The following is a 21,359-nucleotide window of genomic DNA, read 5'->3' as shown; positions in this document are numbered from 1 at the left end:
CACAAACATCCTAATACTAAAAGTAGCTCTTGACTGGCTGAGTTTTGAGAAACTCCTGAAATCAAGGGGCTGTCAGTTTTTCATTCTAGAGACCCCTTTACAGTCTGAGCGTGGTTGTCAATCTAAAGCACCGGTCCACGAGCGCACTGTGAGACATGTCCATGGATGGCAAAATTCAGACAGTGTCCGTAATTTAGTATCAAATTCTCACAATGTGACTGCTGCTACAACCCACCGCTGCAAACTGACCGCTCAGTTTACGACTTGAAATGATGCAGAATTCACCGGCCAATTTTTTTAAGTGCTGTCTATGAATAAAGTTTGGGTGGGGAAAAAAAACCACCACTTTTCCCTAGCCATGACCGGGTCCACACTCTCCTCCTCCTCCTCCTCCTCTCTTGTGGTTTTTGTGCTCTATTTTCAAAATGTACGAGCAGGGCAGATGGAAGACACGAGCTGATGATGTGCCTGCTGTCATATGCTTTTTTTCTGTTTACATTGTTTATGTGTGTGTTTTTATACGGTAGAGCTACGATTCACCAGCCATTCGTTGCGCGATGTGACGACAAAGTGATGTCCTACGGTGTGACGCAGATTGCAAACCAAGATTTTAATCAGACCCATCTTTGCAGAGCGTGACATACAGTGAACGTTGCTGTCGTGCAGTCTAAAGGCACCTGAAGAGTAGCTCACAAAGCATTTTTAGCTCTGAAAGGAGCTCCTGAGTCTGGGAGAAGTTAGAAGTACTCTAGAGGACTCTAAGGTCTCGCCATCTGTCAGCTGCTGCAGGTAAGGAGCCTAATTGCACCGGAGTTTTGCAAAAATAGAAAATGAATGAATTTTTAAGAGCATATGATGATAGTGGCCAACTTGATAACAATCTACTCACCGCACCACTAAATGGCAAGAGAAGGTTTGAAAGTTCATTCAGTGAACATTAAATACTCACCAATTGCAAGAATTAAATAACCAGATCTGATCTAATGGCTATTGCTGAATTACAGGGTGAAACGGATGATGTGCAGCATGTAGAATTACTCCATCAAAGACTTGTTCACTCAGCTTAACAAGTAGGTATTTTACTTTGTAACATTAACACATCTGCTAATGTTTTTCAGACACACTGTTGATGTTAATCTATCGAATTGAATTTGTTTGTGCTCCAGTCACTGCGGAGATGGCGAGTGAAGTCACTCGTGGAAGCAACAGGGTCAAACCTGCCCTTTTTTTTTAACTCGGTTTTCTCAGTTCCTCAGTGAATGTTCCTCTCGACAGCTTTGAGAACAGGTCTAGAGAGGACATTTTGAGCTAGGAGCTTTTTGTGCACTATTGAAGCATGCAGCACATGCTTAGTATCGAAGATAGGATGCTTTGTGAGTATGGCCCCGGTTTTCCAAACACTAGACTGATGACTGGACAGGAGGAGTCCCAACCCACCAGCAACTGTGGCGTGACGAACATAACTTGTCAACTGTCTCGCTTTCGTGTCTCCTTAAAAAGCCCGTAAAGACCACAGTCCAAACTTAGTAGACATTGAAACAGGTACACTGTGTACCAGCAGGTTGTGTAACATTTTATGGCCAATTACACCAAATACCAGGATTAAAATATGTTGTTTTTTTTTTCAAATCTGAAGTGGTTGACTCTGAATCAGGGATCTTCCATCACAGTTCTGTTTACAGCAAAGAGGAAGTTTGTTATGCTAAGTGTGTGGCTTTTTCTTTGTTTTTTCAGAGTGCAGAGTGTAGAGTCAGAGCCCGTGTTATTTTAAAACAAACCATGGTCGCAGGCTTCCACGGCTTTTACTGAAAGCAAAACTGATTTAGCTGGTGAATTCAGCACCTCCACACGATGTGATGCACATGTCGTACGTACCTGATGATTGTCGCCTTGAAGAAAAGAAAAGAAGTTCAGTTCTGGAAATTAAGTACAGGCAGAGTCAGTGGTGAATATCAACAAAACCCCGCATTGTTTCATTTAATTTAAGATATTACATAGACTCCACTATTCTAAAGTAAACTACACAAAATCTGTCCTGCTGCCCCTCCCATTTGTGAGAGATGCCAGCGTGCAGAAGCCACATTAAGCCATAGCTTCGTCAAGTGTCCTAAAATTCACCCTCTCCTGTCTGGTATTATTGATATTGTCTCACAAGTCATTACTTCCAATGTAGAACTGGACACTCTACTTGTCATCTTTGGTTCCTTCGAAGCAACCGTGAATCTTACTTCATCTCAGAAAGTCATACAGCATTAAAAAAAGAAAAAAAAAAAAACTTACACACTGGAAAAAACTACTGTCCCAACTATTAAGATGTGGCAAGACGACTTAATTAACACCTCACATTTTGAGAGGAGTGGATTTACTTTGGAAAATAAACATTCTCAGTTTGACAGAATTTGGCAACGCCTCGTGAAACATCTTGCAACTTGTAATCACGAGAGACAATTCACATTTCACAGTAATGTATAAAAGTGAAAGTGTCTGAGTTAATTGAACGTGTATTTTGCATTTGGGTGTATTAGGTTGACGGGGTAGGATTATGATTTATCTAGACTCCTCGCTGCCTTCCCCCTTCTTTTCCCTTCTTCTTCCCTTGTTCCTCTTCTTTTCCTTCCTAGTTTATTTTGTTGATACTGTTGTGCTATTTTCTTTCTTTCTCTGTGTACTGACTGAATGTTAAGTGTATATATGTATAATACATCCTTTGGCTTTAAAGTTGTTAAACTGAGCAACAGCTTTGTCATCTGTTTTGCTCAATAAAAATATGCTTGATAAAGTATGAACAAAAATCAATACCACAGATGCAAATACATAAGTGTTTCAAAGTTAATAAATTATGCTTCGAGAGGAGTCTAACGGTATTCACAACCAGATGCATTTTCCCAAAAAAAGTTGCATTGCATCCTTTCCAGAGAAAAACTAAGTGAATTAAAAGTCGGTTGTCATTCTACGACTCGCTTTGACCTCTTAAACTTTTTGTTTTCCGATTACATTTCCATCAGACTTCCTTAATAATTAAGGGGGACCTTTTCCACACTGCATGACTATATCACAGTTTGTGTGTCTGCTTGTTCTGACCCTTTTAATAAGCCACTGTAATGACTTTGGATGGCATTTAAATGTATATTTAGGTTCTCAGAAATTCTGCAAGACATACACTAATTTGTCAGTTTATTAGGAACACTTAGCTAAAACTAATGCAGTCTAATACGACAGTCCTGCAATAGATCCTATTCAGTTAGTGTTGAAACTGTTACAGAGCGGTGTTGACCGACTTTATGGTCATTCTAGAAGCTTCAGTCTGTGGTGCTGGTGAATCGTATTGTGTTATACATAAAGGTTCTTCTATTCTTATTAAACATTATTATTATTATTATTATTATATGCATGAGGGTAGGCTAAATAACTGTTTAATGCAATACAGTTCAAGAGCACCACAAACTGCTTCCTCTGAAATAAACATACAGTTGAATCAATACCTCTCTAAAATAATTTCAATAAAAACTGTTCATTATATCCTTCATGTAGGGAGGATGTATTGCGGGACAGCTGTATTAGTCTGCGTTAGTTCTAGCTAGGTGTTCCTAATAAACTGCCAACTGAGTAAACAGTATTTTGTATCTAAGGAAAATTGGGTTTGAACAACACTTGACTGCATGCAGTTAATGTAAAAATGGACGTGATGGTAAAGGATGAATTAAGAAGTAAACACAGTTAGTTTTAAATACATGTGTTGTGTATTTGAATGTCGGGTTACTTCTAATTTTTGGCTTGGAGCAACGAACCTGCGCCAATGAATATCCCCTAATCATCGTGAGTCTGCATGTGTTTGTCATTACCTGACAGGTCGCTGGGGTTGTGGTAGTAGGATCTATAGTCTTGGATAAGTGGGGGGACAGGGGGGATGTAGCTGGTGTCCATCGCTGGCATGCTGGGAGTGCGGCTCACAGGAGAGGCCTGGTGGTGCAGGTTCAACACTCTGAAAGCAGATAGAGAGGAACAGTTTTAGAGATAAAGGGGTAAAGCAGCCGCTTAATTTATAATTAGGCTTTTAGTTCATGTCACATTTATCGGGTGAGTCACAGGGTGTGCTGTCTCCTCCACTGAGCCCGAAACACAAACCTCTGCACAATAAGTCAGGACTCATTAAAGTCAAATGAGGCAGCGGCAGTTTCTACACAGATGCACATAATGAATTTTAATTTGACGGAAAATGAAGCTGTTAAAGTTTCAAGGAACCTGGATTCAAAGCCTCAATAAGGTATGTTTTCTTTTAGTCGAAAGTTAACCAATCCTTCCTGATCCTAAGGGGCTTGTCAAGCATTTAATTCTATTGTGTCAGTTTATATACATGTGGAATTACAACTGGCTAAACGCTAATCCTCTGCTCCTGATGAAAACAAACAGATTCAGTGTTGCTGTTTTGGAAAGTCACCCAATTCTAGATCTACTCGTCAATTTCAACTTTCAGAAAGGAGTTAGGACAAGTTTTTCTCAGTCAGCGTTCTTGGCTGCCTACTGTGAGTGCTGTTGATGTGGATGATAAAAGATACTTGTGCGTTTGAGTGTAAAATTCATGAATCATTTAACATCTAGATACATAACTACCAATGCAAGCAGCTAAAATGAGCCTCATTTCCACATGTAATGAAATGCAAACTGAGTGTGGAGGTAAAATCCCAGTCTCGGGCATGTGTCTGACCCATTGTTGATGATGGGCGGCGAGGTCGGGGACATAGAGGGACATGCTCTTTTGGCTGGAGGAGGCAGTGGCAGCGGCGCCGGGGGCGGCGAATCCTGCCCTTCGTCGTCTGAGGAGCTGTCCAGTGTCAAGTCGATCACTTCCACTTTCTTGCTGCTGCCGCCGTCGCCGGCGCCGTGGCTGGACGACGAGGAGCTCCGCTGATCCGAGCCTGCAGACGTTCGACATGAACCTCGAGAGCAGCACCGACAGACCAGTTTGCATTTGTACGAATGTTTATGGTTTTCACACACAAAGCACTGCGGAGTTGTGTGAGCATGCTCATACACATCTCCCCTGCTCTCATATGAGATACAGTGTGTTTGTTACTATGGAGACAGGCAGTACTCAGTGGGATTATGATTGATGCTTCACCAAATTAAAACTGACAATGCATAAACAAAGAAGGAGGGTGTTTAAATGCACCTTCTCTCTCTCTTCTTACAGTGTCTCTTTAATCCAAACTGAATTACTTCCAGCCTCTTCACACTGCCTTGTGTATGTAAAAGCAACCTCTCTGTTTCTTAACCCGCCCCGTCCCCATTCATCCCCTATGCCCCGTCTCACCATCCAGCCCGTTGTTGTAGGAAGCGGAGGAGACCTCCTGCACTTCCTTCTTAGACCTCATGGGGGCCCAGCTGCCGTCCTCCTTGAACTGGATCTCGTCGCAGTCCATGCAGCTGTTGAGGATCTCCACGAAAAGCCTGAGAACAAACACACACTTCATACACAAACCCATCCAAAATGTACACAAACACACACATAAATTGGTATTTTTTTAAACAAAGGCTGATCGCAGTGGAGAACACCCTCCACTTTGAGCTCTGAAAGACAAGAAACCCACTCTAAACAGGGTAACATTAACACTGTGTTAGTATACTGTCTCTGCATAAAACACTTCATTGGATACCCTACAAAAACATCTGTCTTTTGATATTACACACTAACCTGCAGGAGTCAAATGTGGCTGAGTGAGTGATGTAAGTATTTGAAACATACTGAAAATTTGCTGTAAGAGTGGACTGAAATGTTTTTACAAACAATTCTGATGCATTTCCTAAGTGACCTGGGGTTTCCGTTGTGAATCCAAACTCACCAAAGCAAGCTACAAACTTTTCAGAGCCACATTCAAGCCTACAGGATTCTCATAGATGTTGAGCTGACTAAATATAAATCAGTTATAGAGAGGTGCAGTTGTTTCCTCTCAAAACACAAAATATGAACTCAGTGGGGACAGCCATGAGTAAATGCGCAAGCAGCAATCATTATAGATAACGCTTTTTAAAAGTTTTGTTTGTTTTTTTTTTTTTTAAATCAATGTTGAAAGTCAAAGACAGGTGTCACTTTAGATCAGGGAGTACTACTTAAGGTCCCCTTACTGTACTAAGACTGCAAAAAAGAAAGACTTCCGAAGCCCACAAGATAGAACTGAAAGCTTCAGGAAAAAATCTAGAAAGAAAACCCTGAGTTCAGATTTGTTTTGTAAAACTACTGTTTCCAAGGTCAAAAAAAAATTCATATGGCCAATTACAGATTCCGTTGACGTGTTCCTCCTCTCATGGGAAGTTTTTCGAACCAATTTAAAGGAATAGTTCAACATTTTGGGAAATAAGATAATTTGCATTTCTTTTTCAGAGTTAGATGAGAAGATTGAAACTGCTTCCATATCTGTGAATAGGAAGCTACGCCCATCAGTTGGTTATCTTAGCTCAGCATAAAGACTGGAGACAGAGGGAAACAGCCAAAAGTAACAAAATCCACCTAACAGCCCCTTTAAAGGTCACTGATTAACACGTTATATCTCAGTCGTTTAGTCCGTACAAAAACCTAATTGTAAAAATGACATGTTATGGTTTTACAGAGGGTTTTCTGCTTGACTATTTCTTGGCCCAGTGCAGTGACTTCCTGGAAATTATGTCCCAACTGTGACTCTCAGCAAGAAAGCCAATAAGCATATTTCCCAAAATATCAATCTACTGTTTTAAACATTTTTCATGTTCAAAAACGGAGTTTACTGATTGTCCCTCCCTCTGACTGGAAGACATGACAGCTCAACCCTGTTTAGATTAAATTTGCTGTTTTCTGTACTCTCTTTGCACCATTTCCTAACAGGTCAACCAGGTCACCTGAAGGCGAGGGTGGGGCGACTTACCCGTCGATGATGAGGTGTTCGTAGGGGGCCTTCTTGTCACAGACAGGACACACCCAGGTGGGCTTCTTCTCGTTCATCTGGATGTAGAGTGTGGCGTCAAAGCACTGCAGGTGGGAGCATGTCAGTGCCCGGCACGGGATCATCAGCCGCATCTTCCCCAGCTGCACGGTGTGCACACACACATGTGGTCAGGGCATGAAGATGACTCAAACAACAGGGGTGAAGGGTATACGGGATGCATCAAAGTCATAAACATGCCAAACCCACTTGAAAAAGATACGCGATAAGGGGTTGAGAAGACAATTTGACAGGGGGGATCATGCATTCAACCACGAGTTAGGTGAATGAGGACATGTTGAGTCACATACAAAGACAAGGAAAAAACGAAAAGAATGGACGGACATGTTTGGGCATGACCGAATCTCTAAACACTGCATTAAATCCATGAGGAGCAGGGAGCATGTTTACCGGGCAGAGCAGCGACACTCGAAGGCTGGTTGTGGCTATTTCACTGTCTGGGTCTGCTGTTAGCTTCTCTTTGACTGCGGAATAGAGGCAAAACACACACACAGATGAGCGACTGAAACAACTGGATGACTTCTCACAAACGTGCTCAGCTTCTCATTTCAGATGGCGACTCCTTTACTACTTGTTTCAAACCACGGTCACGAATGACTGACTGAATCCCCCTGTGCACCTGAGTCCTTCTACAGTCCCGTCTTACTCACTTCCTTTTGTCTATTGGAAAAGTTAATGGAAAACTTGAATGATGAAGAAACTTATAGTGGAACGAATGAATTTTGTAATTGAAATTGTATAAAATGCGGATCAGTTGTGTCTGGATAATGCCCGATTCGCATAAATAAGGTCAATATTGGCCCTGATACCGATCCGGCATGTTGGATCGGTGCATCTCTTAAAAAAAAAAAAGAAAAAAAAAGGAAAAAATAAGCGGTTGACAGTCCTTACTGAGTGCCCTTGAGTGGTCTGGGTTTCTGATGCCTTTTGCCCGTAGTCTCTGCAGCAACACTGTGGACGATTGCTGCTTCACCAAGTATACTGCCATGGAGTAACTCTGTGGACACACAAGAATTCATGCGATAGTATAATAATGTGCAAAGTGAGACTTTAAATCCCACATAGAGACAGTTTTTGCTTGCCAGAGTCCAAGACAATCCTTGAATGGTATTATTCAAGGTAACTTCACCAGAGTCTTTCTAAAGTAAAGTCCATCTTTCTGCTCTGAGACAAATGTATGTTCAGCTATGTGTGAGGAAGAACAGAGGGAAATTATGCATTGTAAACTGACATTTGAGGCCAGTATATGTACTTCAGTTGTGAGAGAGTTCCTTTGCTCTTCTCTAATGCCTGTCTGCAGATGGTGGGTCAAGCTCCACCCACCTTAATATAAGTCAGCATATGAGAAAATGGACTATTTTTAGTCAAATCAACCAATTTATTTGATCTAAAAGGTTTCATCAAAAGCTGATTTTACCAATAACTGCGCCCTCAGCCCACACTCAGCCTGCATTTCGACCATACAAGGTCATATGGGTGGGCTTTCCATGAAGTTGTGGTTTTATCCTTTCTTACTTTGCTCCACCATTTAATACTCATGTGGAAGGTTTTTGGCTGTAAGAACTCAGCAAAGTTGTGGCCAGAAATTCCACTTCATAGTTTTCAAACCGCTTCCCACACACACGCATGTGTTTCAAACTCAAACTTTTAATCACACAAGAACTGTAGGCACTTGGTCAATGTTGAATTTAAAGCTAGTGCATATAATGGAAGTGTGCGTTAAGTCTACATCCATTGCGAGGGACTGTTTCCATTCTGTCACACGTTTGTAGAGCTTTTTTTTTCTTTTTTCTCTCGTGGTAGTGTCTGTGTTTGTCATCCATGAGAACACAGTAACTCAAGAAAAAGAGGACTACATACACCGATGCTAAACAATCAGATCTGAACTTGTTGCATAAATTCACATCTTAGTCAGGATTAACAAGGATTTTCATGAGGACAACAAATTCCTTAAGCTCCAGAGTTCATATTAAAATTGCCCATCATACAAAGACAAGTAGTGCAGATAGAAATGTGCAGATAGATTAATTGATGTATTAATATATTGTGTAATTAGCATATATGGGTGGATTGAAGAACATTAAAAAATATAAAATGTCAAAAATAAGCTCAACTAAAGTCACTAGTGACCAAAGTAACGTAAGACGAATAGCTTGTCAACAATTCACCAAGGATTAATAATGTCTTCATTTAGTTACAAGTTGCAAAAGGCTTTGGTTCATACCCTTCCAATCTCAGCGGTCCACGACACCACGATGGCATTGGGGACTGTGGTGGACAATCTGACCAGTGAGGTAATGTTGATGGGCCGGCTGGGCCGCTTGGGCTCTACACCGTTTTTGGTTGGAGGAAGATAACCCTGGATAACACAAATGAATATTAAAAACATTCGAATCTTCATCAAGGTTTACAGTTATCACACCCAGTGGCACCAAAAAGATGGCATGCTTTGTTGGTTGATTATGTGGTTAATCCAGTGCTCCCCACCGGCAGGTTACACGGCTTCCCGTTGACTTTCACACACAGATTGGGTGGAAAATGGTCTTCCTGAGGACAGCTCGTCTCCGACAGGCAAAACCGCAACTGAACTTGAACCGAGAAGTCACATTTGGTCCCCGAGATGTCCCTTTGAGTAGAGACAAAAGTGTATCAACACACATCTGTAGAGACCATGTGCATTCATGAATAATTCACAAACCATTCAGCATCGTGCATTGATAGAGTGGCCTTACATTGAGCTGCTGATCTGTTGGACTTGCTGTGGTGTTAATGCAAAGGTGAAACATGTCTCCTGAAACCGCTGGCTGTTGTCCGAAGCTGCAGAGAGAGAGAGAGAGAGAGAGAGAGAGAGAGAGAGCGAGTGAGGGGAAGGAGCTACATTTTTAATAACTAGGAAAATCACAAATAAAAACAAGAAGGACTGATTTTCTGCTTTCCAACTTTCACATCAGAAGCATTATGATATAAAGAGAAGTACAGTGGGCCACTGTTTTAATGCACAGATTAGCATAAAACGTCAGAGAGAAAAGACAAAGTTGTTTGTGTGCACGGCATCAGTGGGTGACTCTTGAACCTCGTATGTATGAAATTTTCAAAAGCTAAAGAACAATTGGACGTCAAAACCACACCACCTCAGATGAAGAAGAAAACGTAAGTGTGTGCGTGCCTCTCTATTTATAGAGCGCACGCTCACAGGTGCTGCGAGTGTGTCACTCACAGGTGCTGCAAATAACTGTCACCACTAACCCAGCCTCCATTATTGAGTCTGTGTGTATCTGTTAGCAGGAAGTTAGCATGAAACAAGGAGCTGTGCGGGTTCAAATCTGACCGTGTTTTTCATTTATACTTGTAGGAACACTTGCCTATTTTGCAAAAATACTGTTATTCGCTTTTTTCACAAGGGTTAGATGAAAAGATCCGTACCACTCACATGTCTGTGAATTCAGTATGAAGCTCGAGTTGGGAGGTGATTAACTTAGCTTAGCATAGCATAAAGACTGGAATCAGGGGGAAAAAGAAGGCCCGGCTCTGACCAAAGCTAATAAAATATACTTACCAGCAGTGCTAAAACTCACTTATCAACATGTTACATTTCGGTTGTTTAATCCATACTCAGACAGAAAGGTAAAAACCACCATTTTTTATGACTAATGTGATGGAAATATTTCTTTATGAGCAACAGTTTATGCATTTGACCAAAAAAAAAAAAAAAAAAAATCTTAGCAAGGCTGATAATGAACCTCCAAACTCAGTTCAAGCAGAAACTGCATACTATTGTATGACAAGTCTCTCCTTTGAAAATATCAACATCCAAAAGTTGTGTGTGTGTGTGTGGCTGGGCTTTTTAAAGTCGATGTAATGCTAGCAGCCTACAGATTGCCTGGAAAAACACTGGAAAAAAATAAAGCATGACGACATTTTAATCTGTGAAGGACCAAAGGACAATCCATATGGAAAAAATACTATTTTACATATAATGTACGTAAATGCAAACACACTTGTCCACACTGCATTCATCCATGACACATCATGTAATTGTCAAATTTTCAACACTTTATAGACTTAGCTTTTATGAACAATGATGTGTGTGACAAACAAACAGTTCCACAAAATGCAGTTTTTATTCCATCACTGAGATGCGGCACAGATGACGAACGTCCTCCTCTGCAGGAAACAGCTTTGTTTCTATGCCCAAATCTTCTCTACTGAGCAAAGGCTCTTAGCCTTTCACCACAAGAGCGCTTCTTACACTGGTGAGCAAGCGTTACAGACTATAACCACTGACAAAGCACTGCGGTATTTTGTGAAATTTAACTGCCTAATCTCAGTGGAAATCTTTTGGCCTTACAGCTATGTAAATGAGTGGTGAAGATGAGTTACTTTCATGAGTAATGATTGTTGCTTTAATTACTTATGTTGAGTTGTTGCCAGTGAGTGACAGCTGTGCACGCTTGATCACGCACATAAACACGCACATAAACACGCACATAAACACACACACACACACACACACACACACACACACACACACTCAGCAGGATAATGTACATAGAGGTAATTTCTTTCCATGTAGGGAATTGATGGGGACGAAGTCTCCTGTTCCTGTGGATGATTACCCGACCGATCATGTTCCCCCTCACATCAGCCTTTCAAACAGCCATTCGTTTTCATAGTAATGACCAATCTTACCACCCACATGGTATATAATTTGTATAGCATGTATTTATTGTATATTTCTGTTCCTGCGTCCTTTGAGTGGCAGTCTGTGTACTGCAGTACAAAATCATATGCACCAAGTGTGCTTTCGAACAACAGTCTTCCTCCTCTCCGGGCACACAGGCTATAAATAGAAAGTGCTCTCTCACTCTCTCACTCCGTCCTCGCCTGCTCTCTCTCTCTCTCTCCCTCTGTCACCCTCTCTCCATCACTCTATAACTCCCTCTCTCTCTGTGGCAGTGGATTTGTTTCTGGTCTTTCAATGTGTGTGGTTAGGAGAGATATGAGAAGGGTTGAAATGAGCTTTGATTGATGTCTTCCTCTCTCTATCTCTCTCAAACACACACACACACACACACACACACACACACACACACACACACACACACACACACACACACACACACACACACACACACACACACACACACTTTAACCCCAAATCCACATGCAAACTCCCATAGCAGTTTCTTTCATTTTAGCGATTTAAGATGCATACACAGTGAGTGACATTAACTTTAAAATCTTTTTATTTGTCTGACACATTGTGATATTAAAACTAAGGCTAGATATTACATTATAATATTTTTCTGGTACTGACAGATGTTTTCCGTAGCAGAAGTCTAGAGTATCGAAAATTGCCAAGAAATGAAACCTGGACTCTGCTCAGATTCATATCCTTTTTTTTTTTTTTTTTTTTTTAACCTATTCATGATCGGACAGGGTCTCAATGAAGTCATAATGTTGCTGAATTTATACCGTACTGTATTTAGGCAAAGTATTAAATAAAGGCTGCTTACGTTAAACAAAATTTAAAAGAATAGTTTGACATTTTGGGAAATGTGCTTTTTTTTTTTTTGAGAGTTAGATGAGACGATCCAGCAGATGGTTAGCATAAAGACTGGAAACAGGGGGAAACAGTTAGCCTGGCTCCATCCGAAGGTAACATTTGTCTTCCAGCTTTTCTACAGCTCATTAATTAACATGTTAGATCTTATTTGTTTAATTCACACAGGAACCAATGTGTAAAAATGACAAGTGGGGATTTTACTGGGTGGCAATGTGCCAGACTATTTCTTGGGAACTCGATTCCCCTTTTATAGTCTTTATGCTAAACTAAGCTAACTGGCTGCTGGTTCCAGCTTTATATTTAGCACAGAGAGACGGGCTAAATATGAAGGTATTGCAAGGTATCATATTGGTGCTGAAACAAAAGCAGTAACAGCATACAAAAATTTAAAATCATACCCAACCTTAGTCAAAACTAAAAATACTGTCATACAGGAAAAAAGAAGACATTTGACATTTTCAGTCTGTTTGAGAGGTAAATGAATTGAACCGAACCAAAGTTTAAAAAAAAACCCCAGAACACTCCACACTCCTGCATGGGCACACAGAAAACTGGTAACAGAAATAAATACTAAATCGTAATTTACTTCATAGCCTACGTTTGAAAATATCATTTGCTAAATTTATGTAACTAGTATTTAGTAGCGCAAACCAAAGGTTAGGTTAATAAAAACCGATGATCTGACTATCCTTTTTGCAGTTAAGTCATTATAAAGAATTAAGTCAACAATATCACATATAGAATAATTTCACTAAATTAAGTTTCTATTTAACTTCACTGAAGTAACTGTAATTACTGCTATTAAGCACATTTCTGCCACCGCATGTAATCTTATTTCTGCTTAGTGGTTCTTATTTGAATATGAACATTAATAAATCGCTGGGACAAATAACAAGAGAGCTTGTAAGAGCTTCTGTCGGTGCAAATCTCCAACCATGCATCATGGAGCACCAAGAGAGTAGGTTCAGACTAAACATCACAGTGGATGAAACCTGGCTATCTGGTTTAAAGTGCACTCACCAGAGGAGAGGAGCCAGGGGAGGTGATTTTTCTAAGGGTGTAAAGTGATATTACAGAGTTTATGGGGGAAAAAAAGTTCTTTCCAAACTGTCTTGAAGAGAACGTACTTCAAAATAAGGACACGCCTCGGTGCAGTCTGTGATGGACTGTGCGCTTGATGCCAAGCTTTAAAATAAATCCAACTGTTTTTGAAACCATGCTTTAACCGTCAGGAATTATGTCAAATGTGTTACCGCGAACCTTAGAGTGCACGCTGAGAAAGAGCCACGGCGCAGTGACTTTATGGGAGGAAAAGCAGACTGCAGACTCTCTCACCTTTGCGGGACATGGCTTGAGCGTTTGAAAACCCCTGGTGAACCGGGCGCTATGCTGCATTTACATTGTTTCAAATGTAAAATGTATGTTTTGGAAAGACAGATGGTGAGAAGGGTAACAGATGGGAAAACTACCTCTAATGGGTTGATGTTTACAGTGAAGAGGAAATAAAATAAGGGATGACCCAGAACATACAGTCAGTTGCCATTTTATTAGGTATCATATAAAAAGTTCTACTGAGAGGTATTTCTGATATTGTTTCCACCCCAATTAGAGAAAATAATCCTCAGTTCAACCCATAATGAAAACAATGGCTATTTACAGCCCTAGTTTGTAGTGATGTTGAATTGTATTTGGTTATACTGAGTAGTATTTATAATATTTATTTTACCCTAATTGATATGAATGGGGTGGAAAAAATAGTTGAGACGCTTGTCAGTAAAACTCAAACTACGGGATCTAAAATGATCATAAAGTTCAATAATCACCTCTCTAAAGATGTTTTGATAAACGCTGAACATCATAACATTGATTAAGATCGGATTTATTACAGGGCTGCTGTATTACACTGCATGAGTGTCAGCCAGGTGTAACTTCTAGACTGGAAACTGAGTGTGCATTAGACAAAGACACATTTACACGTTTCTCAAACTTAAAGAAATAAAAGCCACTGTCATGTTAAACATACCATTTTGAAGTAGTATAATCATGTCAATCTAACGAATACAGGAGACACTAGGAGGGAAAATTCTAATACTCGTGATGAATGACAGCAACCGCAAACTCATCACTGGTCACATGGGGACGAGGGTAACAAAATGCTTGTCATCTTCATTTTGAGGTCTAACATAAATTCTCTGCACACACAAATAAAACTCTAATCTGAGTTTTTATACCATGCACATTTATGCTTGCACATAACGGGATTTATGAGCCAATTTGGTCGCATCTGGTCTCAAGGCACTCGTTACATTACAGCGAAATTTTTCTACATATTCTCCTACAGCTACATGGAAACCCATCTGTATTATAGTATTTCATAGTGGAAATATGGGGGGAACTACCAATAAGCTCACTTGTGGCTGCCAGTGCCTACTAGTATGGAAAGTATGCATATTCTTACCATGCTGATTTTGACCCTATAGTAATTTAAACCTAGGAAAGCCCTTGGTTCTGGGTTTAGTTCTGGTTTGAAGAGAAGATGTGTGAGCTAAGCTACGGAGAATGTGCTCAGCTCTATAGCCTGTCTTCAGCACAACAAAGCCCAGCTGGAGTTTATTAACTTGTTAGTGGTGTTGCTACTTTTTCTCTGTTTGGTACACCACAGATGCGCGCGCGCACACACGCACACACACACACACACACACACACACACACACACACACACACACACACACACACACACACACACACACACGCACACACGCACACACAAAGACAGGAACACATTCACACAAACACAACATAGAGCAACATTCACAGGCTGAACAAAGACGAAAATCCTTTCAGTGTCACTCAAATTCAAAACTACAGTGCTAGAAAGATCCACAACAAAAGGTCAGATCTGGCTGTTACACCCACACTGACAACTGAAAACTTTCCAGAAGTGTGACTTCCTCTCCCCCTAACTGCAGTGATTACCCTTTATGATCTGCATTGGGGCGTTGTGCAGTTAGATATTGACAGAGCTCATTAAGGCATTCCTGTGTGCTTACAGGACTGCTAATGCTGGTATTAAATCTTCTCAGTCTGGCAGCCGGCTCTGCTATCCCTGTCAATGTATATACTGTAGCAGGCATTTCACAATATCTCTTGAGCTGGCCTCATGCCATATATGCCACGCCTTAGTAAGTATTTCATGAAACACACTCCGAGCAACGTTAAACGTCTGACAACAGCGGAAAGAGCAGTGTTGCCTATGCTTGAGGTCTGGGTTCGGTACTGTCTAATTAGGAAGCTGTTGGGGATGATGATGATGATGCGGCATCGCAGACTTCTAAAAAAATAATGCTGGTTTAACAGGCTCTGAGAGGCGGAAGCCATTTTGTGGAGTGTGTTTCTAGTTCAAAGCAGCCAGGGCTCCTTTGTTGATGTTCATTTGTTGTGAGAAGGCGGAGCTGTTTACAGCAAGAAAAAGATTTTGCTTGGGTTCATGCAGGGGTCAGAGTATGTGCTGGTAAATGTCAGGTTGTGTTTTGATGTTGAGTGAAGAGAGGCTTTAGTGGTTTCTGTTCTGTAGATGCTTAGGGAACATCAACACCATAACCTTTTTTATAAACTGCAGCTGATAATGTATGTGATATACTATCTTTAATGATTCACTGAAGAGACATATATTATCTTGCCAAACCAAGGGCAAAACGAGATGTACAGAACAACTGATTTGCACCGATTAAGCGTAGTTGCTCAAGAACACTCCAGCAGGGTGCTTAACTGCCCTCATGAGGACTTGGACCTAGAGCTTGTGGATGACGTGACCAAATTGAGAAAACAGAGATATCCTGCTGGTGATAGTTTGCCGCTTTGTGACCGACAATGAAATCAAATAATCAAAACAAAAGTGTGTATCTGTCAGTGTTTGGTCTGATATTTACTGTTGCCTGGTTTTCTTTTTGGTCCGGGTCTATTTTATAAGTATAATATACTTATAAAACATACCATATCAGACTATGTCAGGGGCAGAACGATTAAGTCCTGGACTTATTTCCATTATTTCCCCTGGTGTTTACAAAGTCCACCAACATTCATCAAGATAAAGACAGGCATTCAATGTCTGACATTAAGGAATATCAGAGAATAGGGACTAAAAGACTAGATAAATCTGAGGCACATAAAAGCCACAGTCATGATATACAACTTCACCGTACTACCCTACACTACAAGTTTACAGACTTGAACAAACTCTCTTGGGATGAGTGCCACACTACACACGAAAACTGTCTGAGAAGGAAAAGTGGGCATGTGCAAAATGTGGAAATAAAGGAAATAACTTTTCTTTGTGAGATTCGACATATATTGAAAGTGTACCACAAGTGAGTGGAAGGTCAAGATTTAAGCTGGTGCTACGTTATGAGACTACTGCTTTTGTGAACCCGTTTGCCGTGTGTTACTGGGTGAATGTGGGTGTCAGTGCCGGAACATGCGGTGGTTCTGGAATAATTTTCTGAGGTAAGGGAACGACTGCGGCAGGCCTAGAGGTTTTCTGTGGAATGCGGTATGGTAAATAATGGTTTGTGTGTGTTCATAACCAACAACTATGCAACCTACCCTGCCCGTACTTTATTTAAATGTATCATGATATGAATCTAAACACACAGAACATCTGTCTCACACGTTACAATTCACTGACGGAAACACTACCACAAAATATTAAACAAATGCCTATGAAAACAAAACAAATAAATTACTCTGTGGTTGCGCTTTATGTCATGTTACTCCTTGTTACATATAAAGATTATGAATGAGCACTTCTAAATATCGTACAAGCAACAAGGATTAATTCATTTTTTTGGAATTGAAGAGTTCTTGAAAACAGTGAATACCAAATGTATGTAAATCAGTTCATCCAGTCATTTTGTGGCAGCCTGAGAGGCACTTGAACTTCCTAATGTCCAACTATAATCAATATGATCTATGGATTATAAATAGTTATGCAAATAACACCATTAATTAATTAATATTTTTAATTTGAACTTTATATCTAAGAATTGTGGAATTCCAAAAAATATTTCAAGAGAGAGAAGACGATTGTTCGATTTGTTGCTTTTCTTCCTCATAAATAGTAGTAAATTGAAGATCTTTGGGTTTTAGACTATTAGTTGGAAGCCTGTTTTATAAGTATACTCTGTGTATCAGGTATCATTAATTAATAAGTTGTTATGTTCACAGAGTAACTTCAGCATTAGGCAGATGGCACCAAAGTAAACTGTACTGTTGAAGATGAAGATATGTTCTTAATTTTTATTTTCTGGGCCTTTGAAAACTGCTGAATTCAAACATGACTGTGACCTCCTGTCTAAATGGGCTTTAAAAAAAATCATAACAATAAAACCCGGACATCTAGTTGTCCTAGAGGCTTTCAAGATTCAGTATACAAAAATGAAATTGTGGTGTTACCCATCTTCGAGGAAGCGATGTTCGAAACACTTAGACGGACATTTTTTTACCACATTATTATCCTCCATTGTATGAATATCAAAGCAATCTTCCCATGTAACAAACCATTATGTACGACACGCTCATCAAACACAAAACGGGCTTGCATCTTTTTCCCGGAAATATGGTGATCAAATCATGCATAATGCATGTGCACCACCATAATATCCATAATGAGTAGAGAGGAGGATAATGATGGAGATGAGAGTGGAGTTCAACCAGTGAGGTCACCGTGGTGATAAGAGTGGCCAGAGTGTTGACCAGTTCATGCTGGCAAGGCTAAACTGTGGGGCAGCTAACCTTTACCCAGCAGTCTGATAAGACTCAGCGGAGAGCACAAGACTGCACAGGACGGAGGAGAAGGGAGGGATAATGATCAGTGGGGGGGGGGGCAAGAAACCAGGTTACTGTGAGAAATCAGGTTAAGGCCGGAAATCAAAGAACATCTTTACACAGACTTATTCCTCAGTTACTGTAAATCTCAACCTATATCTAGCTGATCAGTGACCACATTTCCTTCCAGCTCCTCTACTGTACTTGTGAACCAAAGCTGTCATATTTTAAGTTTACTAGTGATAGAAGCTACAGTGGCTTTGAGAGTTTTTAGCATTTTGACTGATCACAGTAAAAGGCCCGGGTTCTGTAGTGAGCGAGCGCATAGTTTTCTTCTTACTGTGCATATAAGGCTTTCTAAAGCGAAGCTACTATATACACCTTATATTGTTCACTTACAGTATACTTCCAAACATTACATACTGTGCGAACATGTTGGGAAACGCACATAAAACAAACACGAGTCCAGTTTTTATACTTCGAAAAGAGAGCCGAGCAGTTTCAAGAACCAACATACGAGCTAAAGGCTCAAAAAAAATTTTAAGGAATTGGTAAGTCTTAAAATAGTACAGATCATGTATAACACTTGTTTTCACGGCCTGTACACATTCCACAAAGAAAAATACAGATATCCACACAGCCACATAGACACCCAGCATTCATGTACCAACCTATATGCTGTACATATATACACACATGGATGAGTCTGGATCTGTACAGCAGTGTACACGATGCAGTTTGTTTAGGGCTGCTATTGCAGGAGGGACAAAACTTCTGTCAAAATGAGCTCTTCTCCTGCATCTGTGAACATATGGCAATAAAAAAGCATCCAAGGCTTTCTGAACGAAAGCCTCCAAAAGTTGTTTTAAAGAAGGCCAACATGCAGGAATATGCATGTTGACGGAAAAAGAGGTCAGAACGGGTGTAAAAGAATCATTGGATTTCAGTTTAGGAGCTGAATTTACAGAACACTTATAGTGAGGAGCTGAAACTGTGCGGCACTGGTATGGTAGAGAAAGTGTAAAATCTTATCTGATGCTACCTTTAGATGAGGTTTCGTTGGCTCATTCTTTACACAGCCAATTCTGTCACTTGATTTGTACGAACAAGTGCCACACTATGAAAGTTACGTTATGTCAGCCCAATATTTAAACAATTATTGCATCTTGTCCCTCTTTATGACAAGTGGTATAAACTGACCCTTATCCTATGTTGTACTGTTTTCTACTGTACTGTTTTGTCGGCAGTCATTTCCATTTTTTATTTGTCTCTTTTTTCTTTTATGCCAAATTGTTTGTGTAATTACAAACACACCAAAACAAATTTCAATTTCCAATTTCACAGAGGTCTGAATCTCACAGACAACCTCCAGTTCAGCTGTGAAAACAGACTTCCTTATTCAATTTGACATGGACGCACTGAAAAAATGATAATCTTTCCATTCACTGCACTGTCATAAGTCTGTCATGCACATGTTCTCTTTTAAGAACCCTGTTAAAATCTTGGTTAAGCATATACGGTACATGGCCAACAAATCAGCTCTCTCCAGCTAAATAAATAAACAAATAAATAAATCTAGCAAACCAGGAGAGTAAGCAAGTGGGGGAAGGGAGTCAGAAAAAAATGAGAGTGAAGGAGAAAGAAATGGGAGGCGAGGCAACAGGAGAAGCAACAACAATGTGGGAGAGAAAGAAAGAGAGAGAGAGAGAGAGAGAGAGAGAGAGACGGGGGATTGAACTGTAATAAGAAAATCAGAGAGAAGTAAACAAGCAGGGGAGAGGTAGAGTCCATGAAAGAGGGTGGTCAGGGAGTGAGAAGACCACAGTTGTTTTAAGGCAAAAGCAAAAAAAAACAAAACCTTCCAGTCTGCCCATGACTGCAGGATCACAATCAAGTGGTTTCATTACTGCCCTCCATTATTATTAGGGTAAAGAGGTTCATCACCTCCCAGCTGCAACTGAGTTTCGGTTTCTGAAAGACAATGTGTGCACCCTCTTTCCTTTAGGTTTTACCTCCTCTCACTCATCCTTTCCATCGCCCCGCTTCTCTGAGAACAATACGTTCAACATGCATTATTTATTGGAAAGTACGTTTGTGTTTTCAAAGTGCTGTGTGTGCAGATGCATGTGTATCAGTGTGTGTGAGAATGATGTGATTCAAATGAGGAGAGGGTGTGTTCTGCGGGCACAGGTGTACGCCTGTGTGATTTCATCACTTTGCATGCAAATTTTAACCGAGGAAAGCCGTGGTGAGGATGGAAGACAGAGGTAGAGAGAGAGAGTGGAGAGAGAGTGGAGAGAAGAAAGGGAAATGTGCAGGAAATGGATAGAGTGAGAAAGGGAGAAGGAAGAGGAGAAAAATGGCGTGATGACAGAGCTGCAGGCGCTGTGTTTGTACATGCATCTGCAGGCAAATTAATCACGAGATGGTCTCTTACTCCATTAAAATGCTAATGTAGGAAAATCTAGACATTTCCATATATTTGCAATATATCCCAGAGCCCAAAGAGTGTTATTATGCTAACTATAGGATGGGTGCTGGATGGACAGCTAATAAAATGACAAATCTGACCAAAATAAAGCCAAGAGTAAAAGTCTCTTAAGTAGTAAATTAAAGGGCAGACTGAATTCAAGACATGATGCTTAAATGCTGGGCCTTCAAGAAAACAGCTTTACTCTCAGTGATGGGGTCTTACGTGAACCCAATATTTTCTGCCAAACTTGGAACAGTGTTAGTGGTTTTGCATGAAAAATTTGGGTATTTGTGTTTTTGTCTGCGTGCCTTTCACCAGTTTGAAGATGGGGTGGGGCACAGCTGGAAAGAGGTGATGTCTGTGCAACAACCAGGATTTTGTAGCATTCACATCAGACTCTGATGACAGTTGGTGGGTTGTTTGTTTATGGTGCCACTGACAATGAAATCTGATCAAACCACACACGCAAAGTCCTGACGAAGCAGATTAGCAGAGTTTTGACTGTTCAAGTCTAAATAAATAA

At 40.5% G+C, this 21,359-nt stretch overlaps 1 protein-coding gene across 3 annotated transcripts in view; it reads right to left on the bottom strand.

Moving 5' to 3' along the window:
* The window catches only part of LOC120800904 (E3 SUMO-protein ligase PIAS1-like), a 50,880-nt gene that overhangs the window by 1,168 nt on the left and 28,353 nt on the right, over positions 1-21,359 (bottom strand). For 2 of the 3 annotated variants that reach the window (XM_040147750.1, XM_040149451.1), the window contains exons 3-12: positions 9,707-9,791; positions 9,462-9,600; positions 9,199-9,333; positions 7,866-7,971; positions 7,365-7,438; positions 6,897-7,057; positions 5,312-5,448; positions 4,706-4,937; positions 3,843-3,982; positions 1,876-1,916 (exon numbers count right to left, since the gene is read on the bottom strand). In XM_040147750.1, the coding sequence (XP_040003684.1) occupies positions 1,876-1,916; positions 3,843-3,982; positions 4,706-4,937; positions 5,312-5,448; positions 6,897-7,057; positions 7,365-7,438; positions 7,866-7,971; positions 9,199-9,333; positions 9,462-9,600; positions 9,707-9,791 (1,250 nt within the window). The remainder of the gene's footprint in view (positions 1-1,875; positions 1,917-3,842; positions 3,983-4,705; positions 4,938-5,311; positions 5,449-6,896; positions 7,058-7,364; positions 7,439-7,865; positions 7,972-9,198; positions 9,334-9,461; positions 9,601-9,706; positions 9,792-21,359) is intronic. The other variant, XM_040148643.1, reaches the window with a different exon arrangement.

The sequence above is a fragment of the Xiphias gladius genome, chromosome 1 (genome assembly GCF_016859285.1).
Source record: "Xiphias gladius isolate SHS-SW01 ecotype Sanya breed wild chromosome 1, ASM1685928v1, whole genome shotgun sequence".
NCBI classification, from domain to species: Eukaryota; Metazoa; Chordata; class Actinopteri; order Istiophoriformes; family Xiphiidae; genus Xiphias; species Xiphias gladius.
Note: the sequence above shows the minus strand (reverse complement) of the source record. Positions and strands in the feature narration are given on the sequence as shown.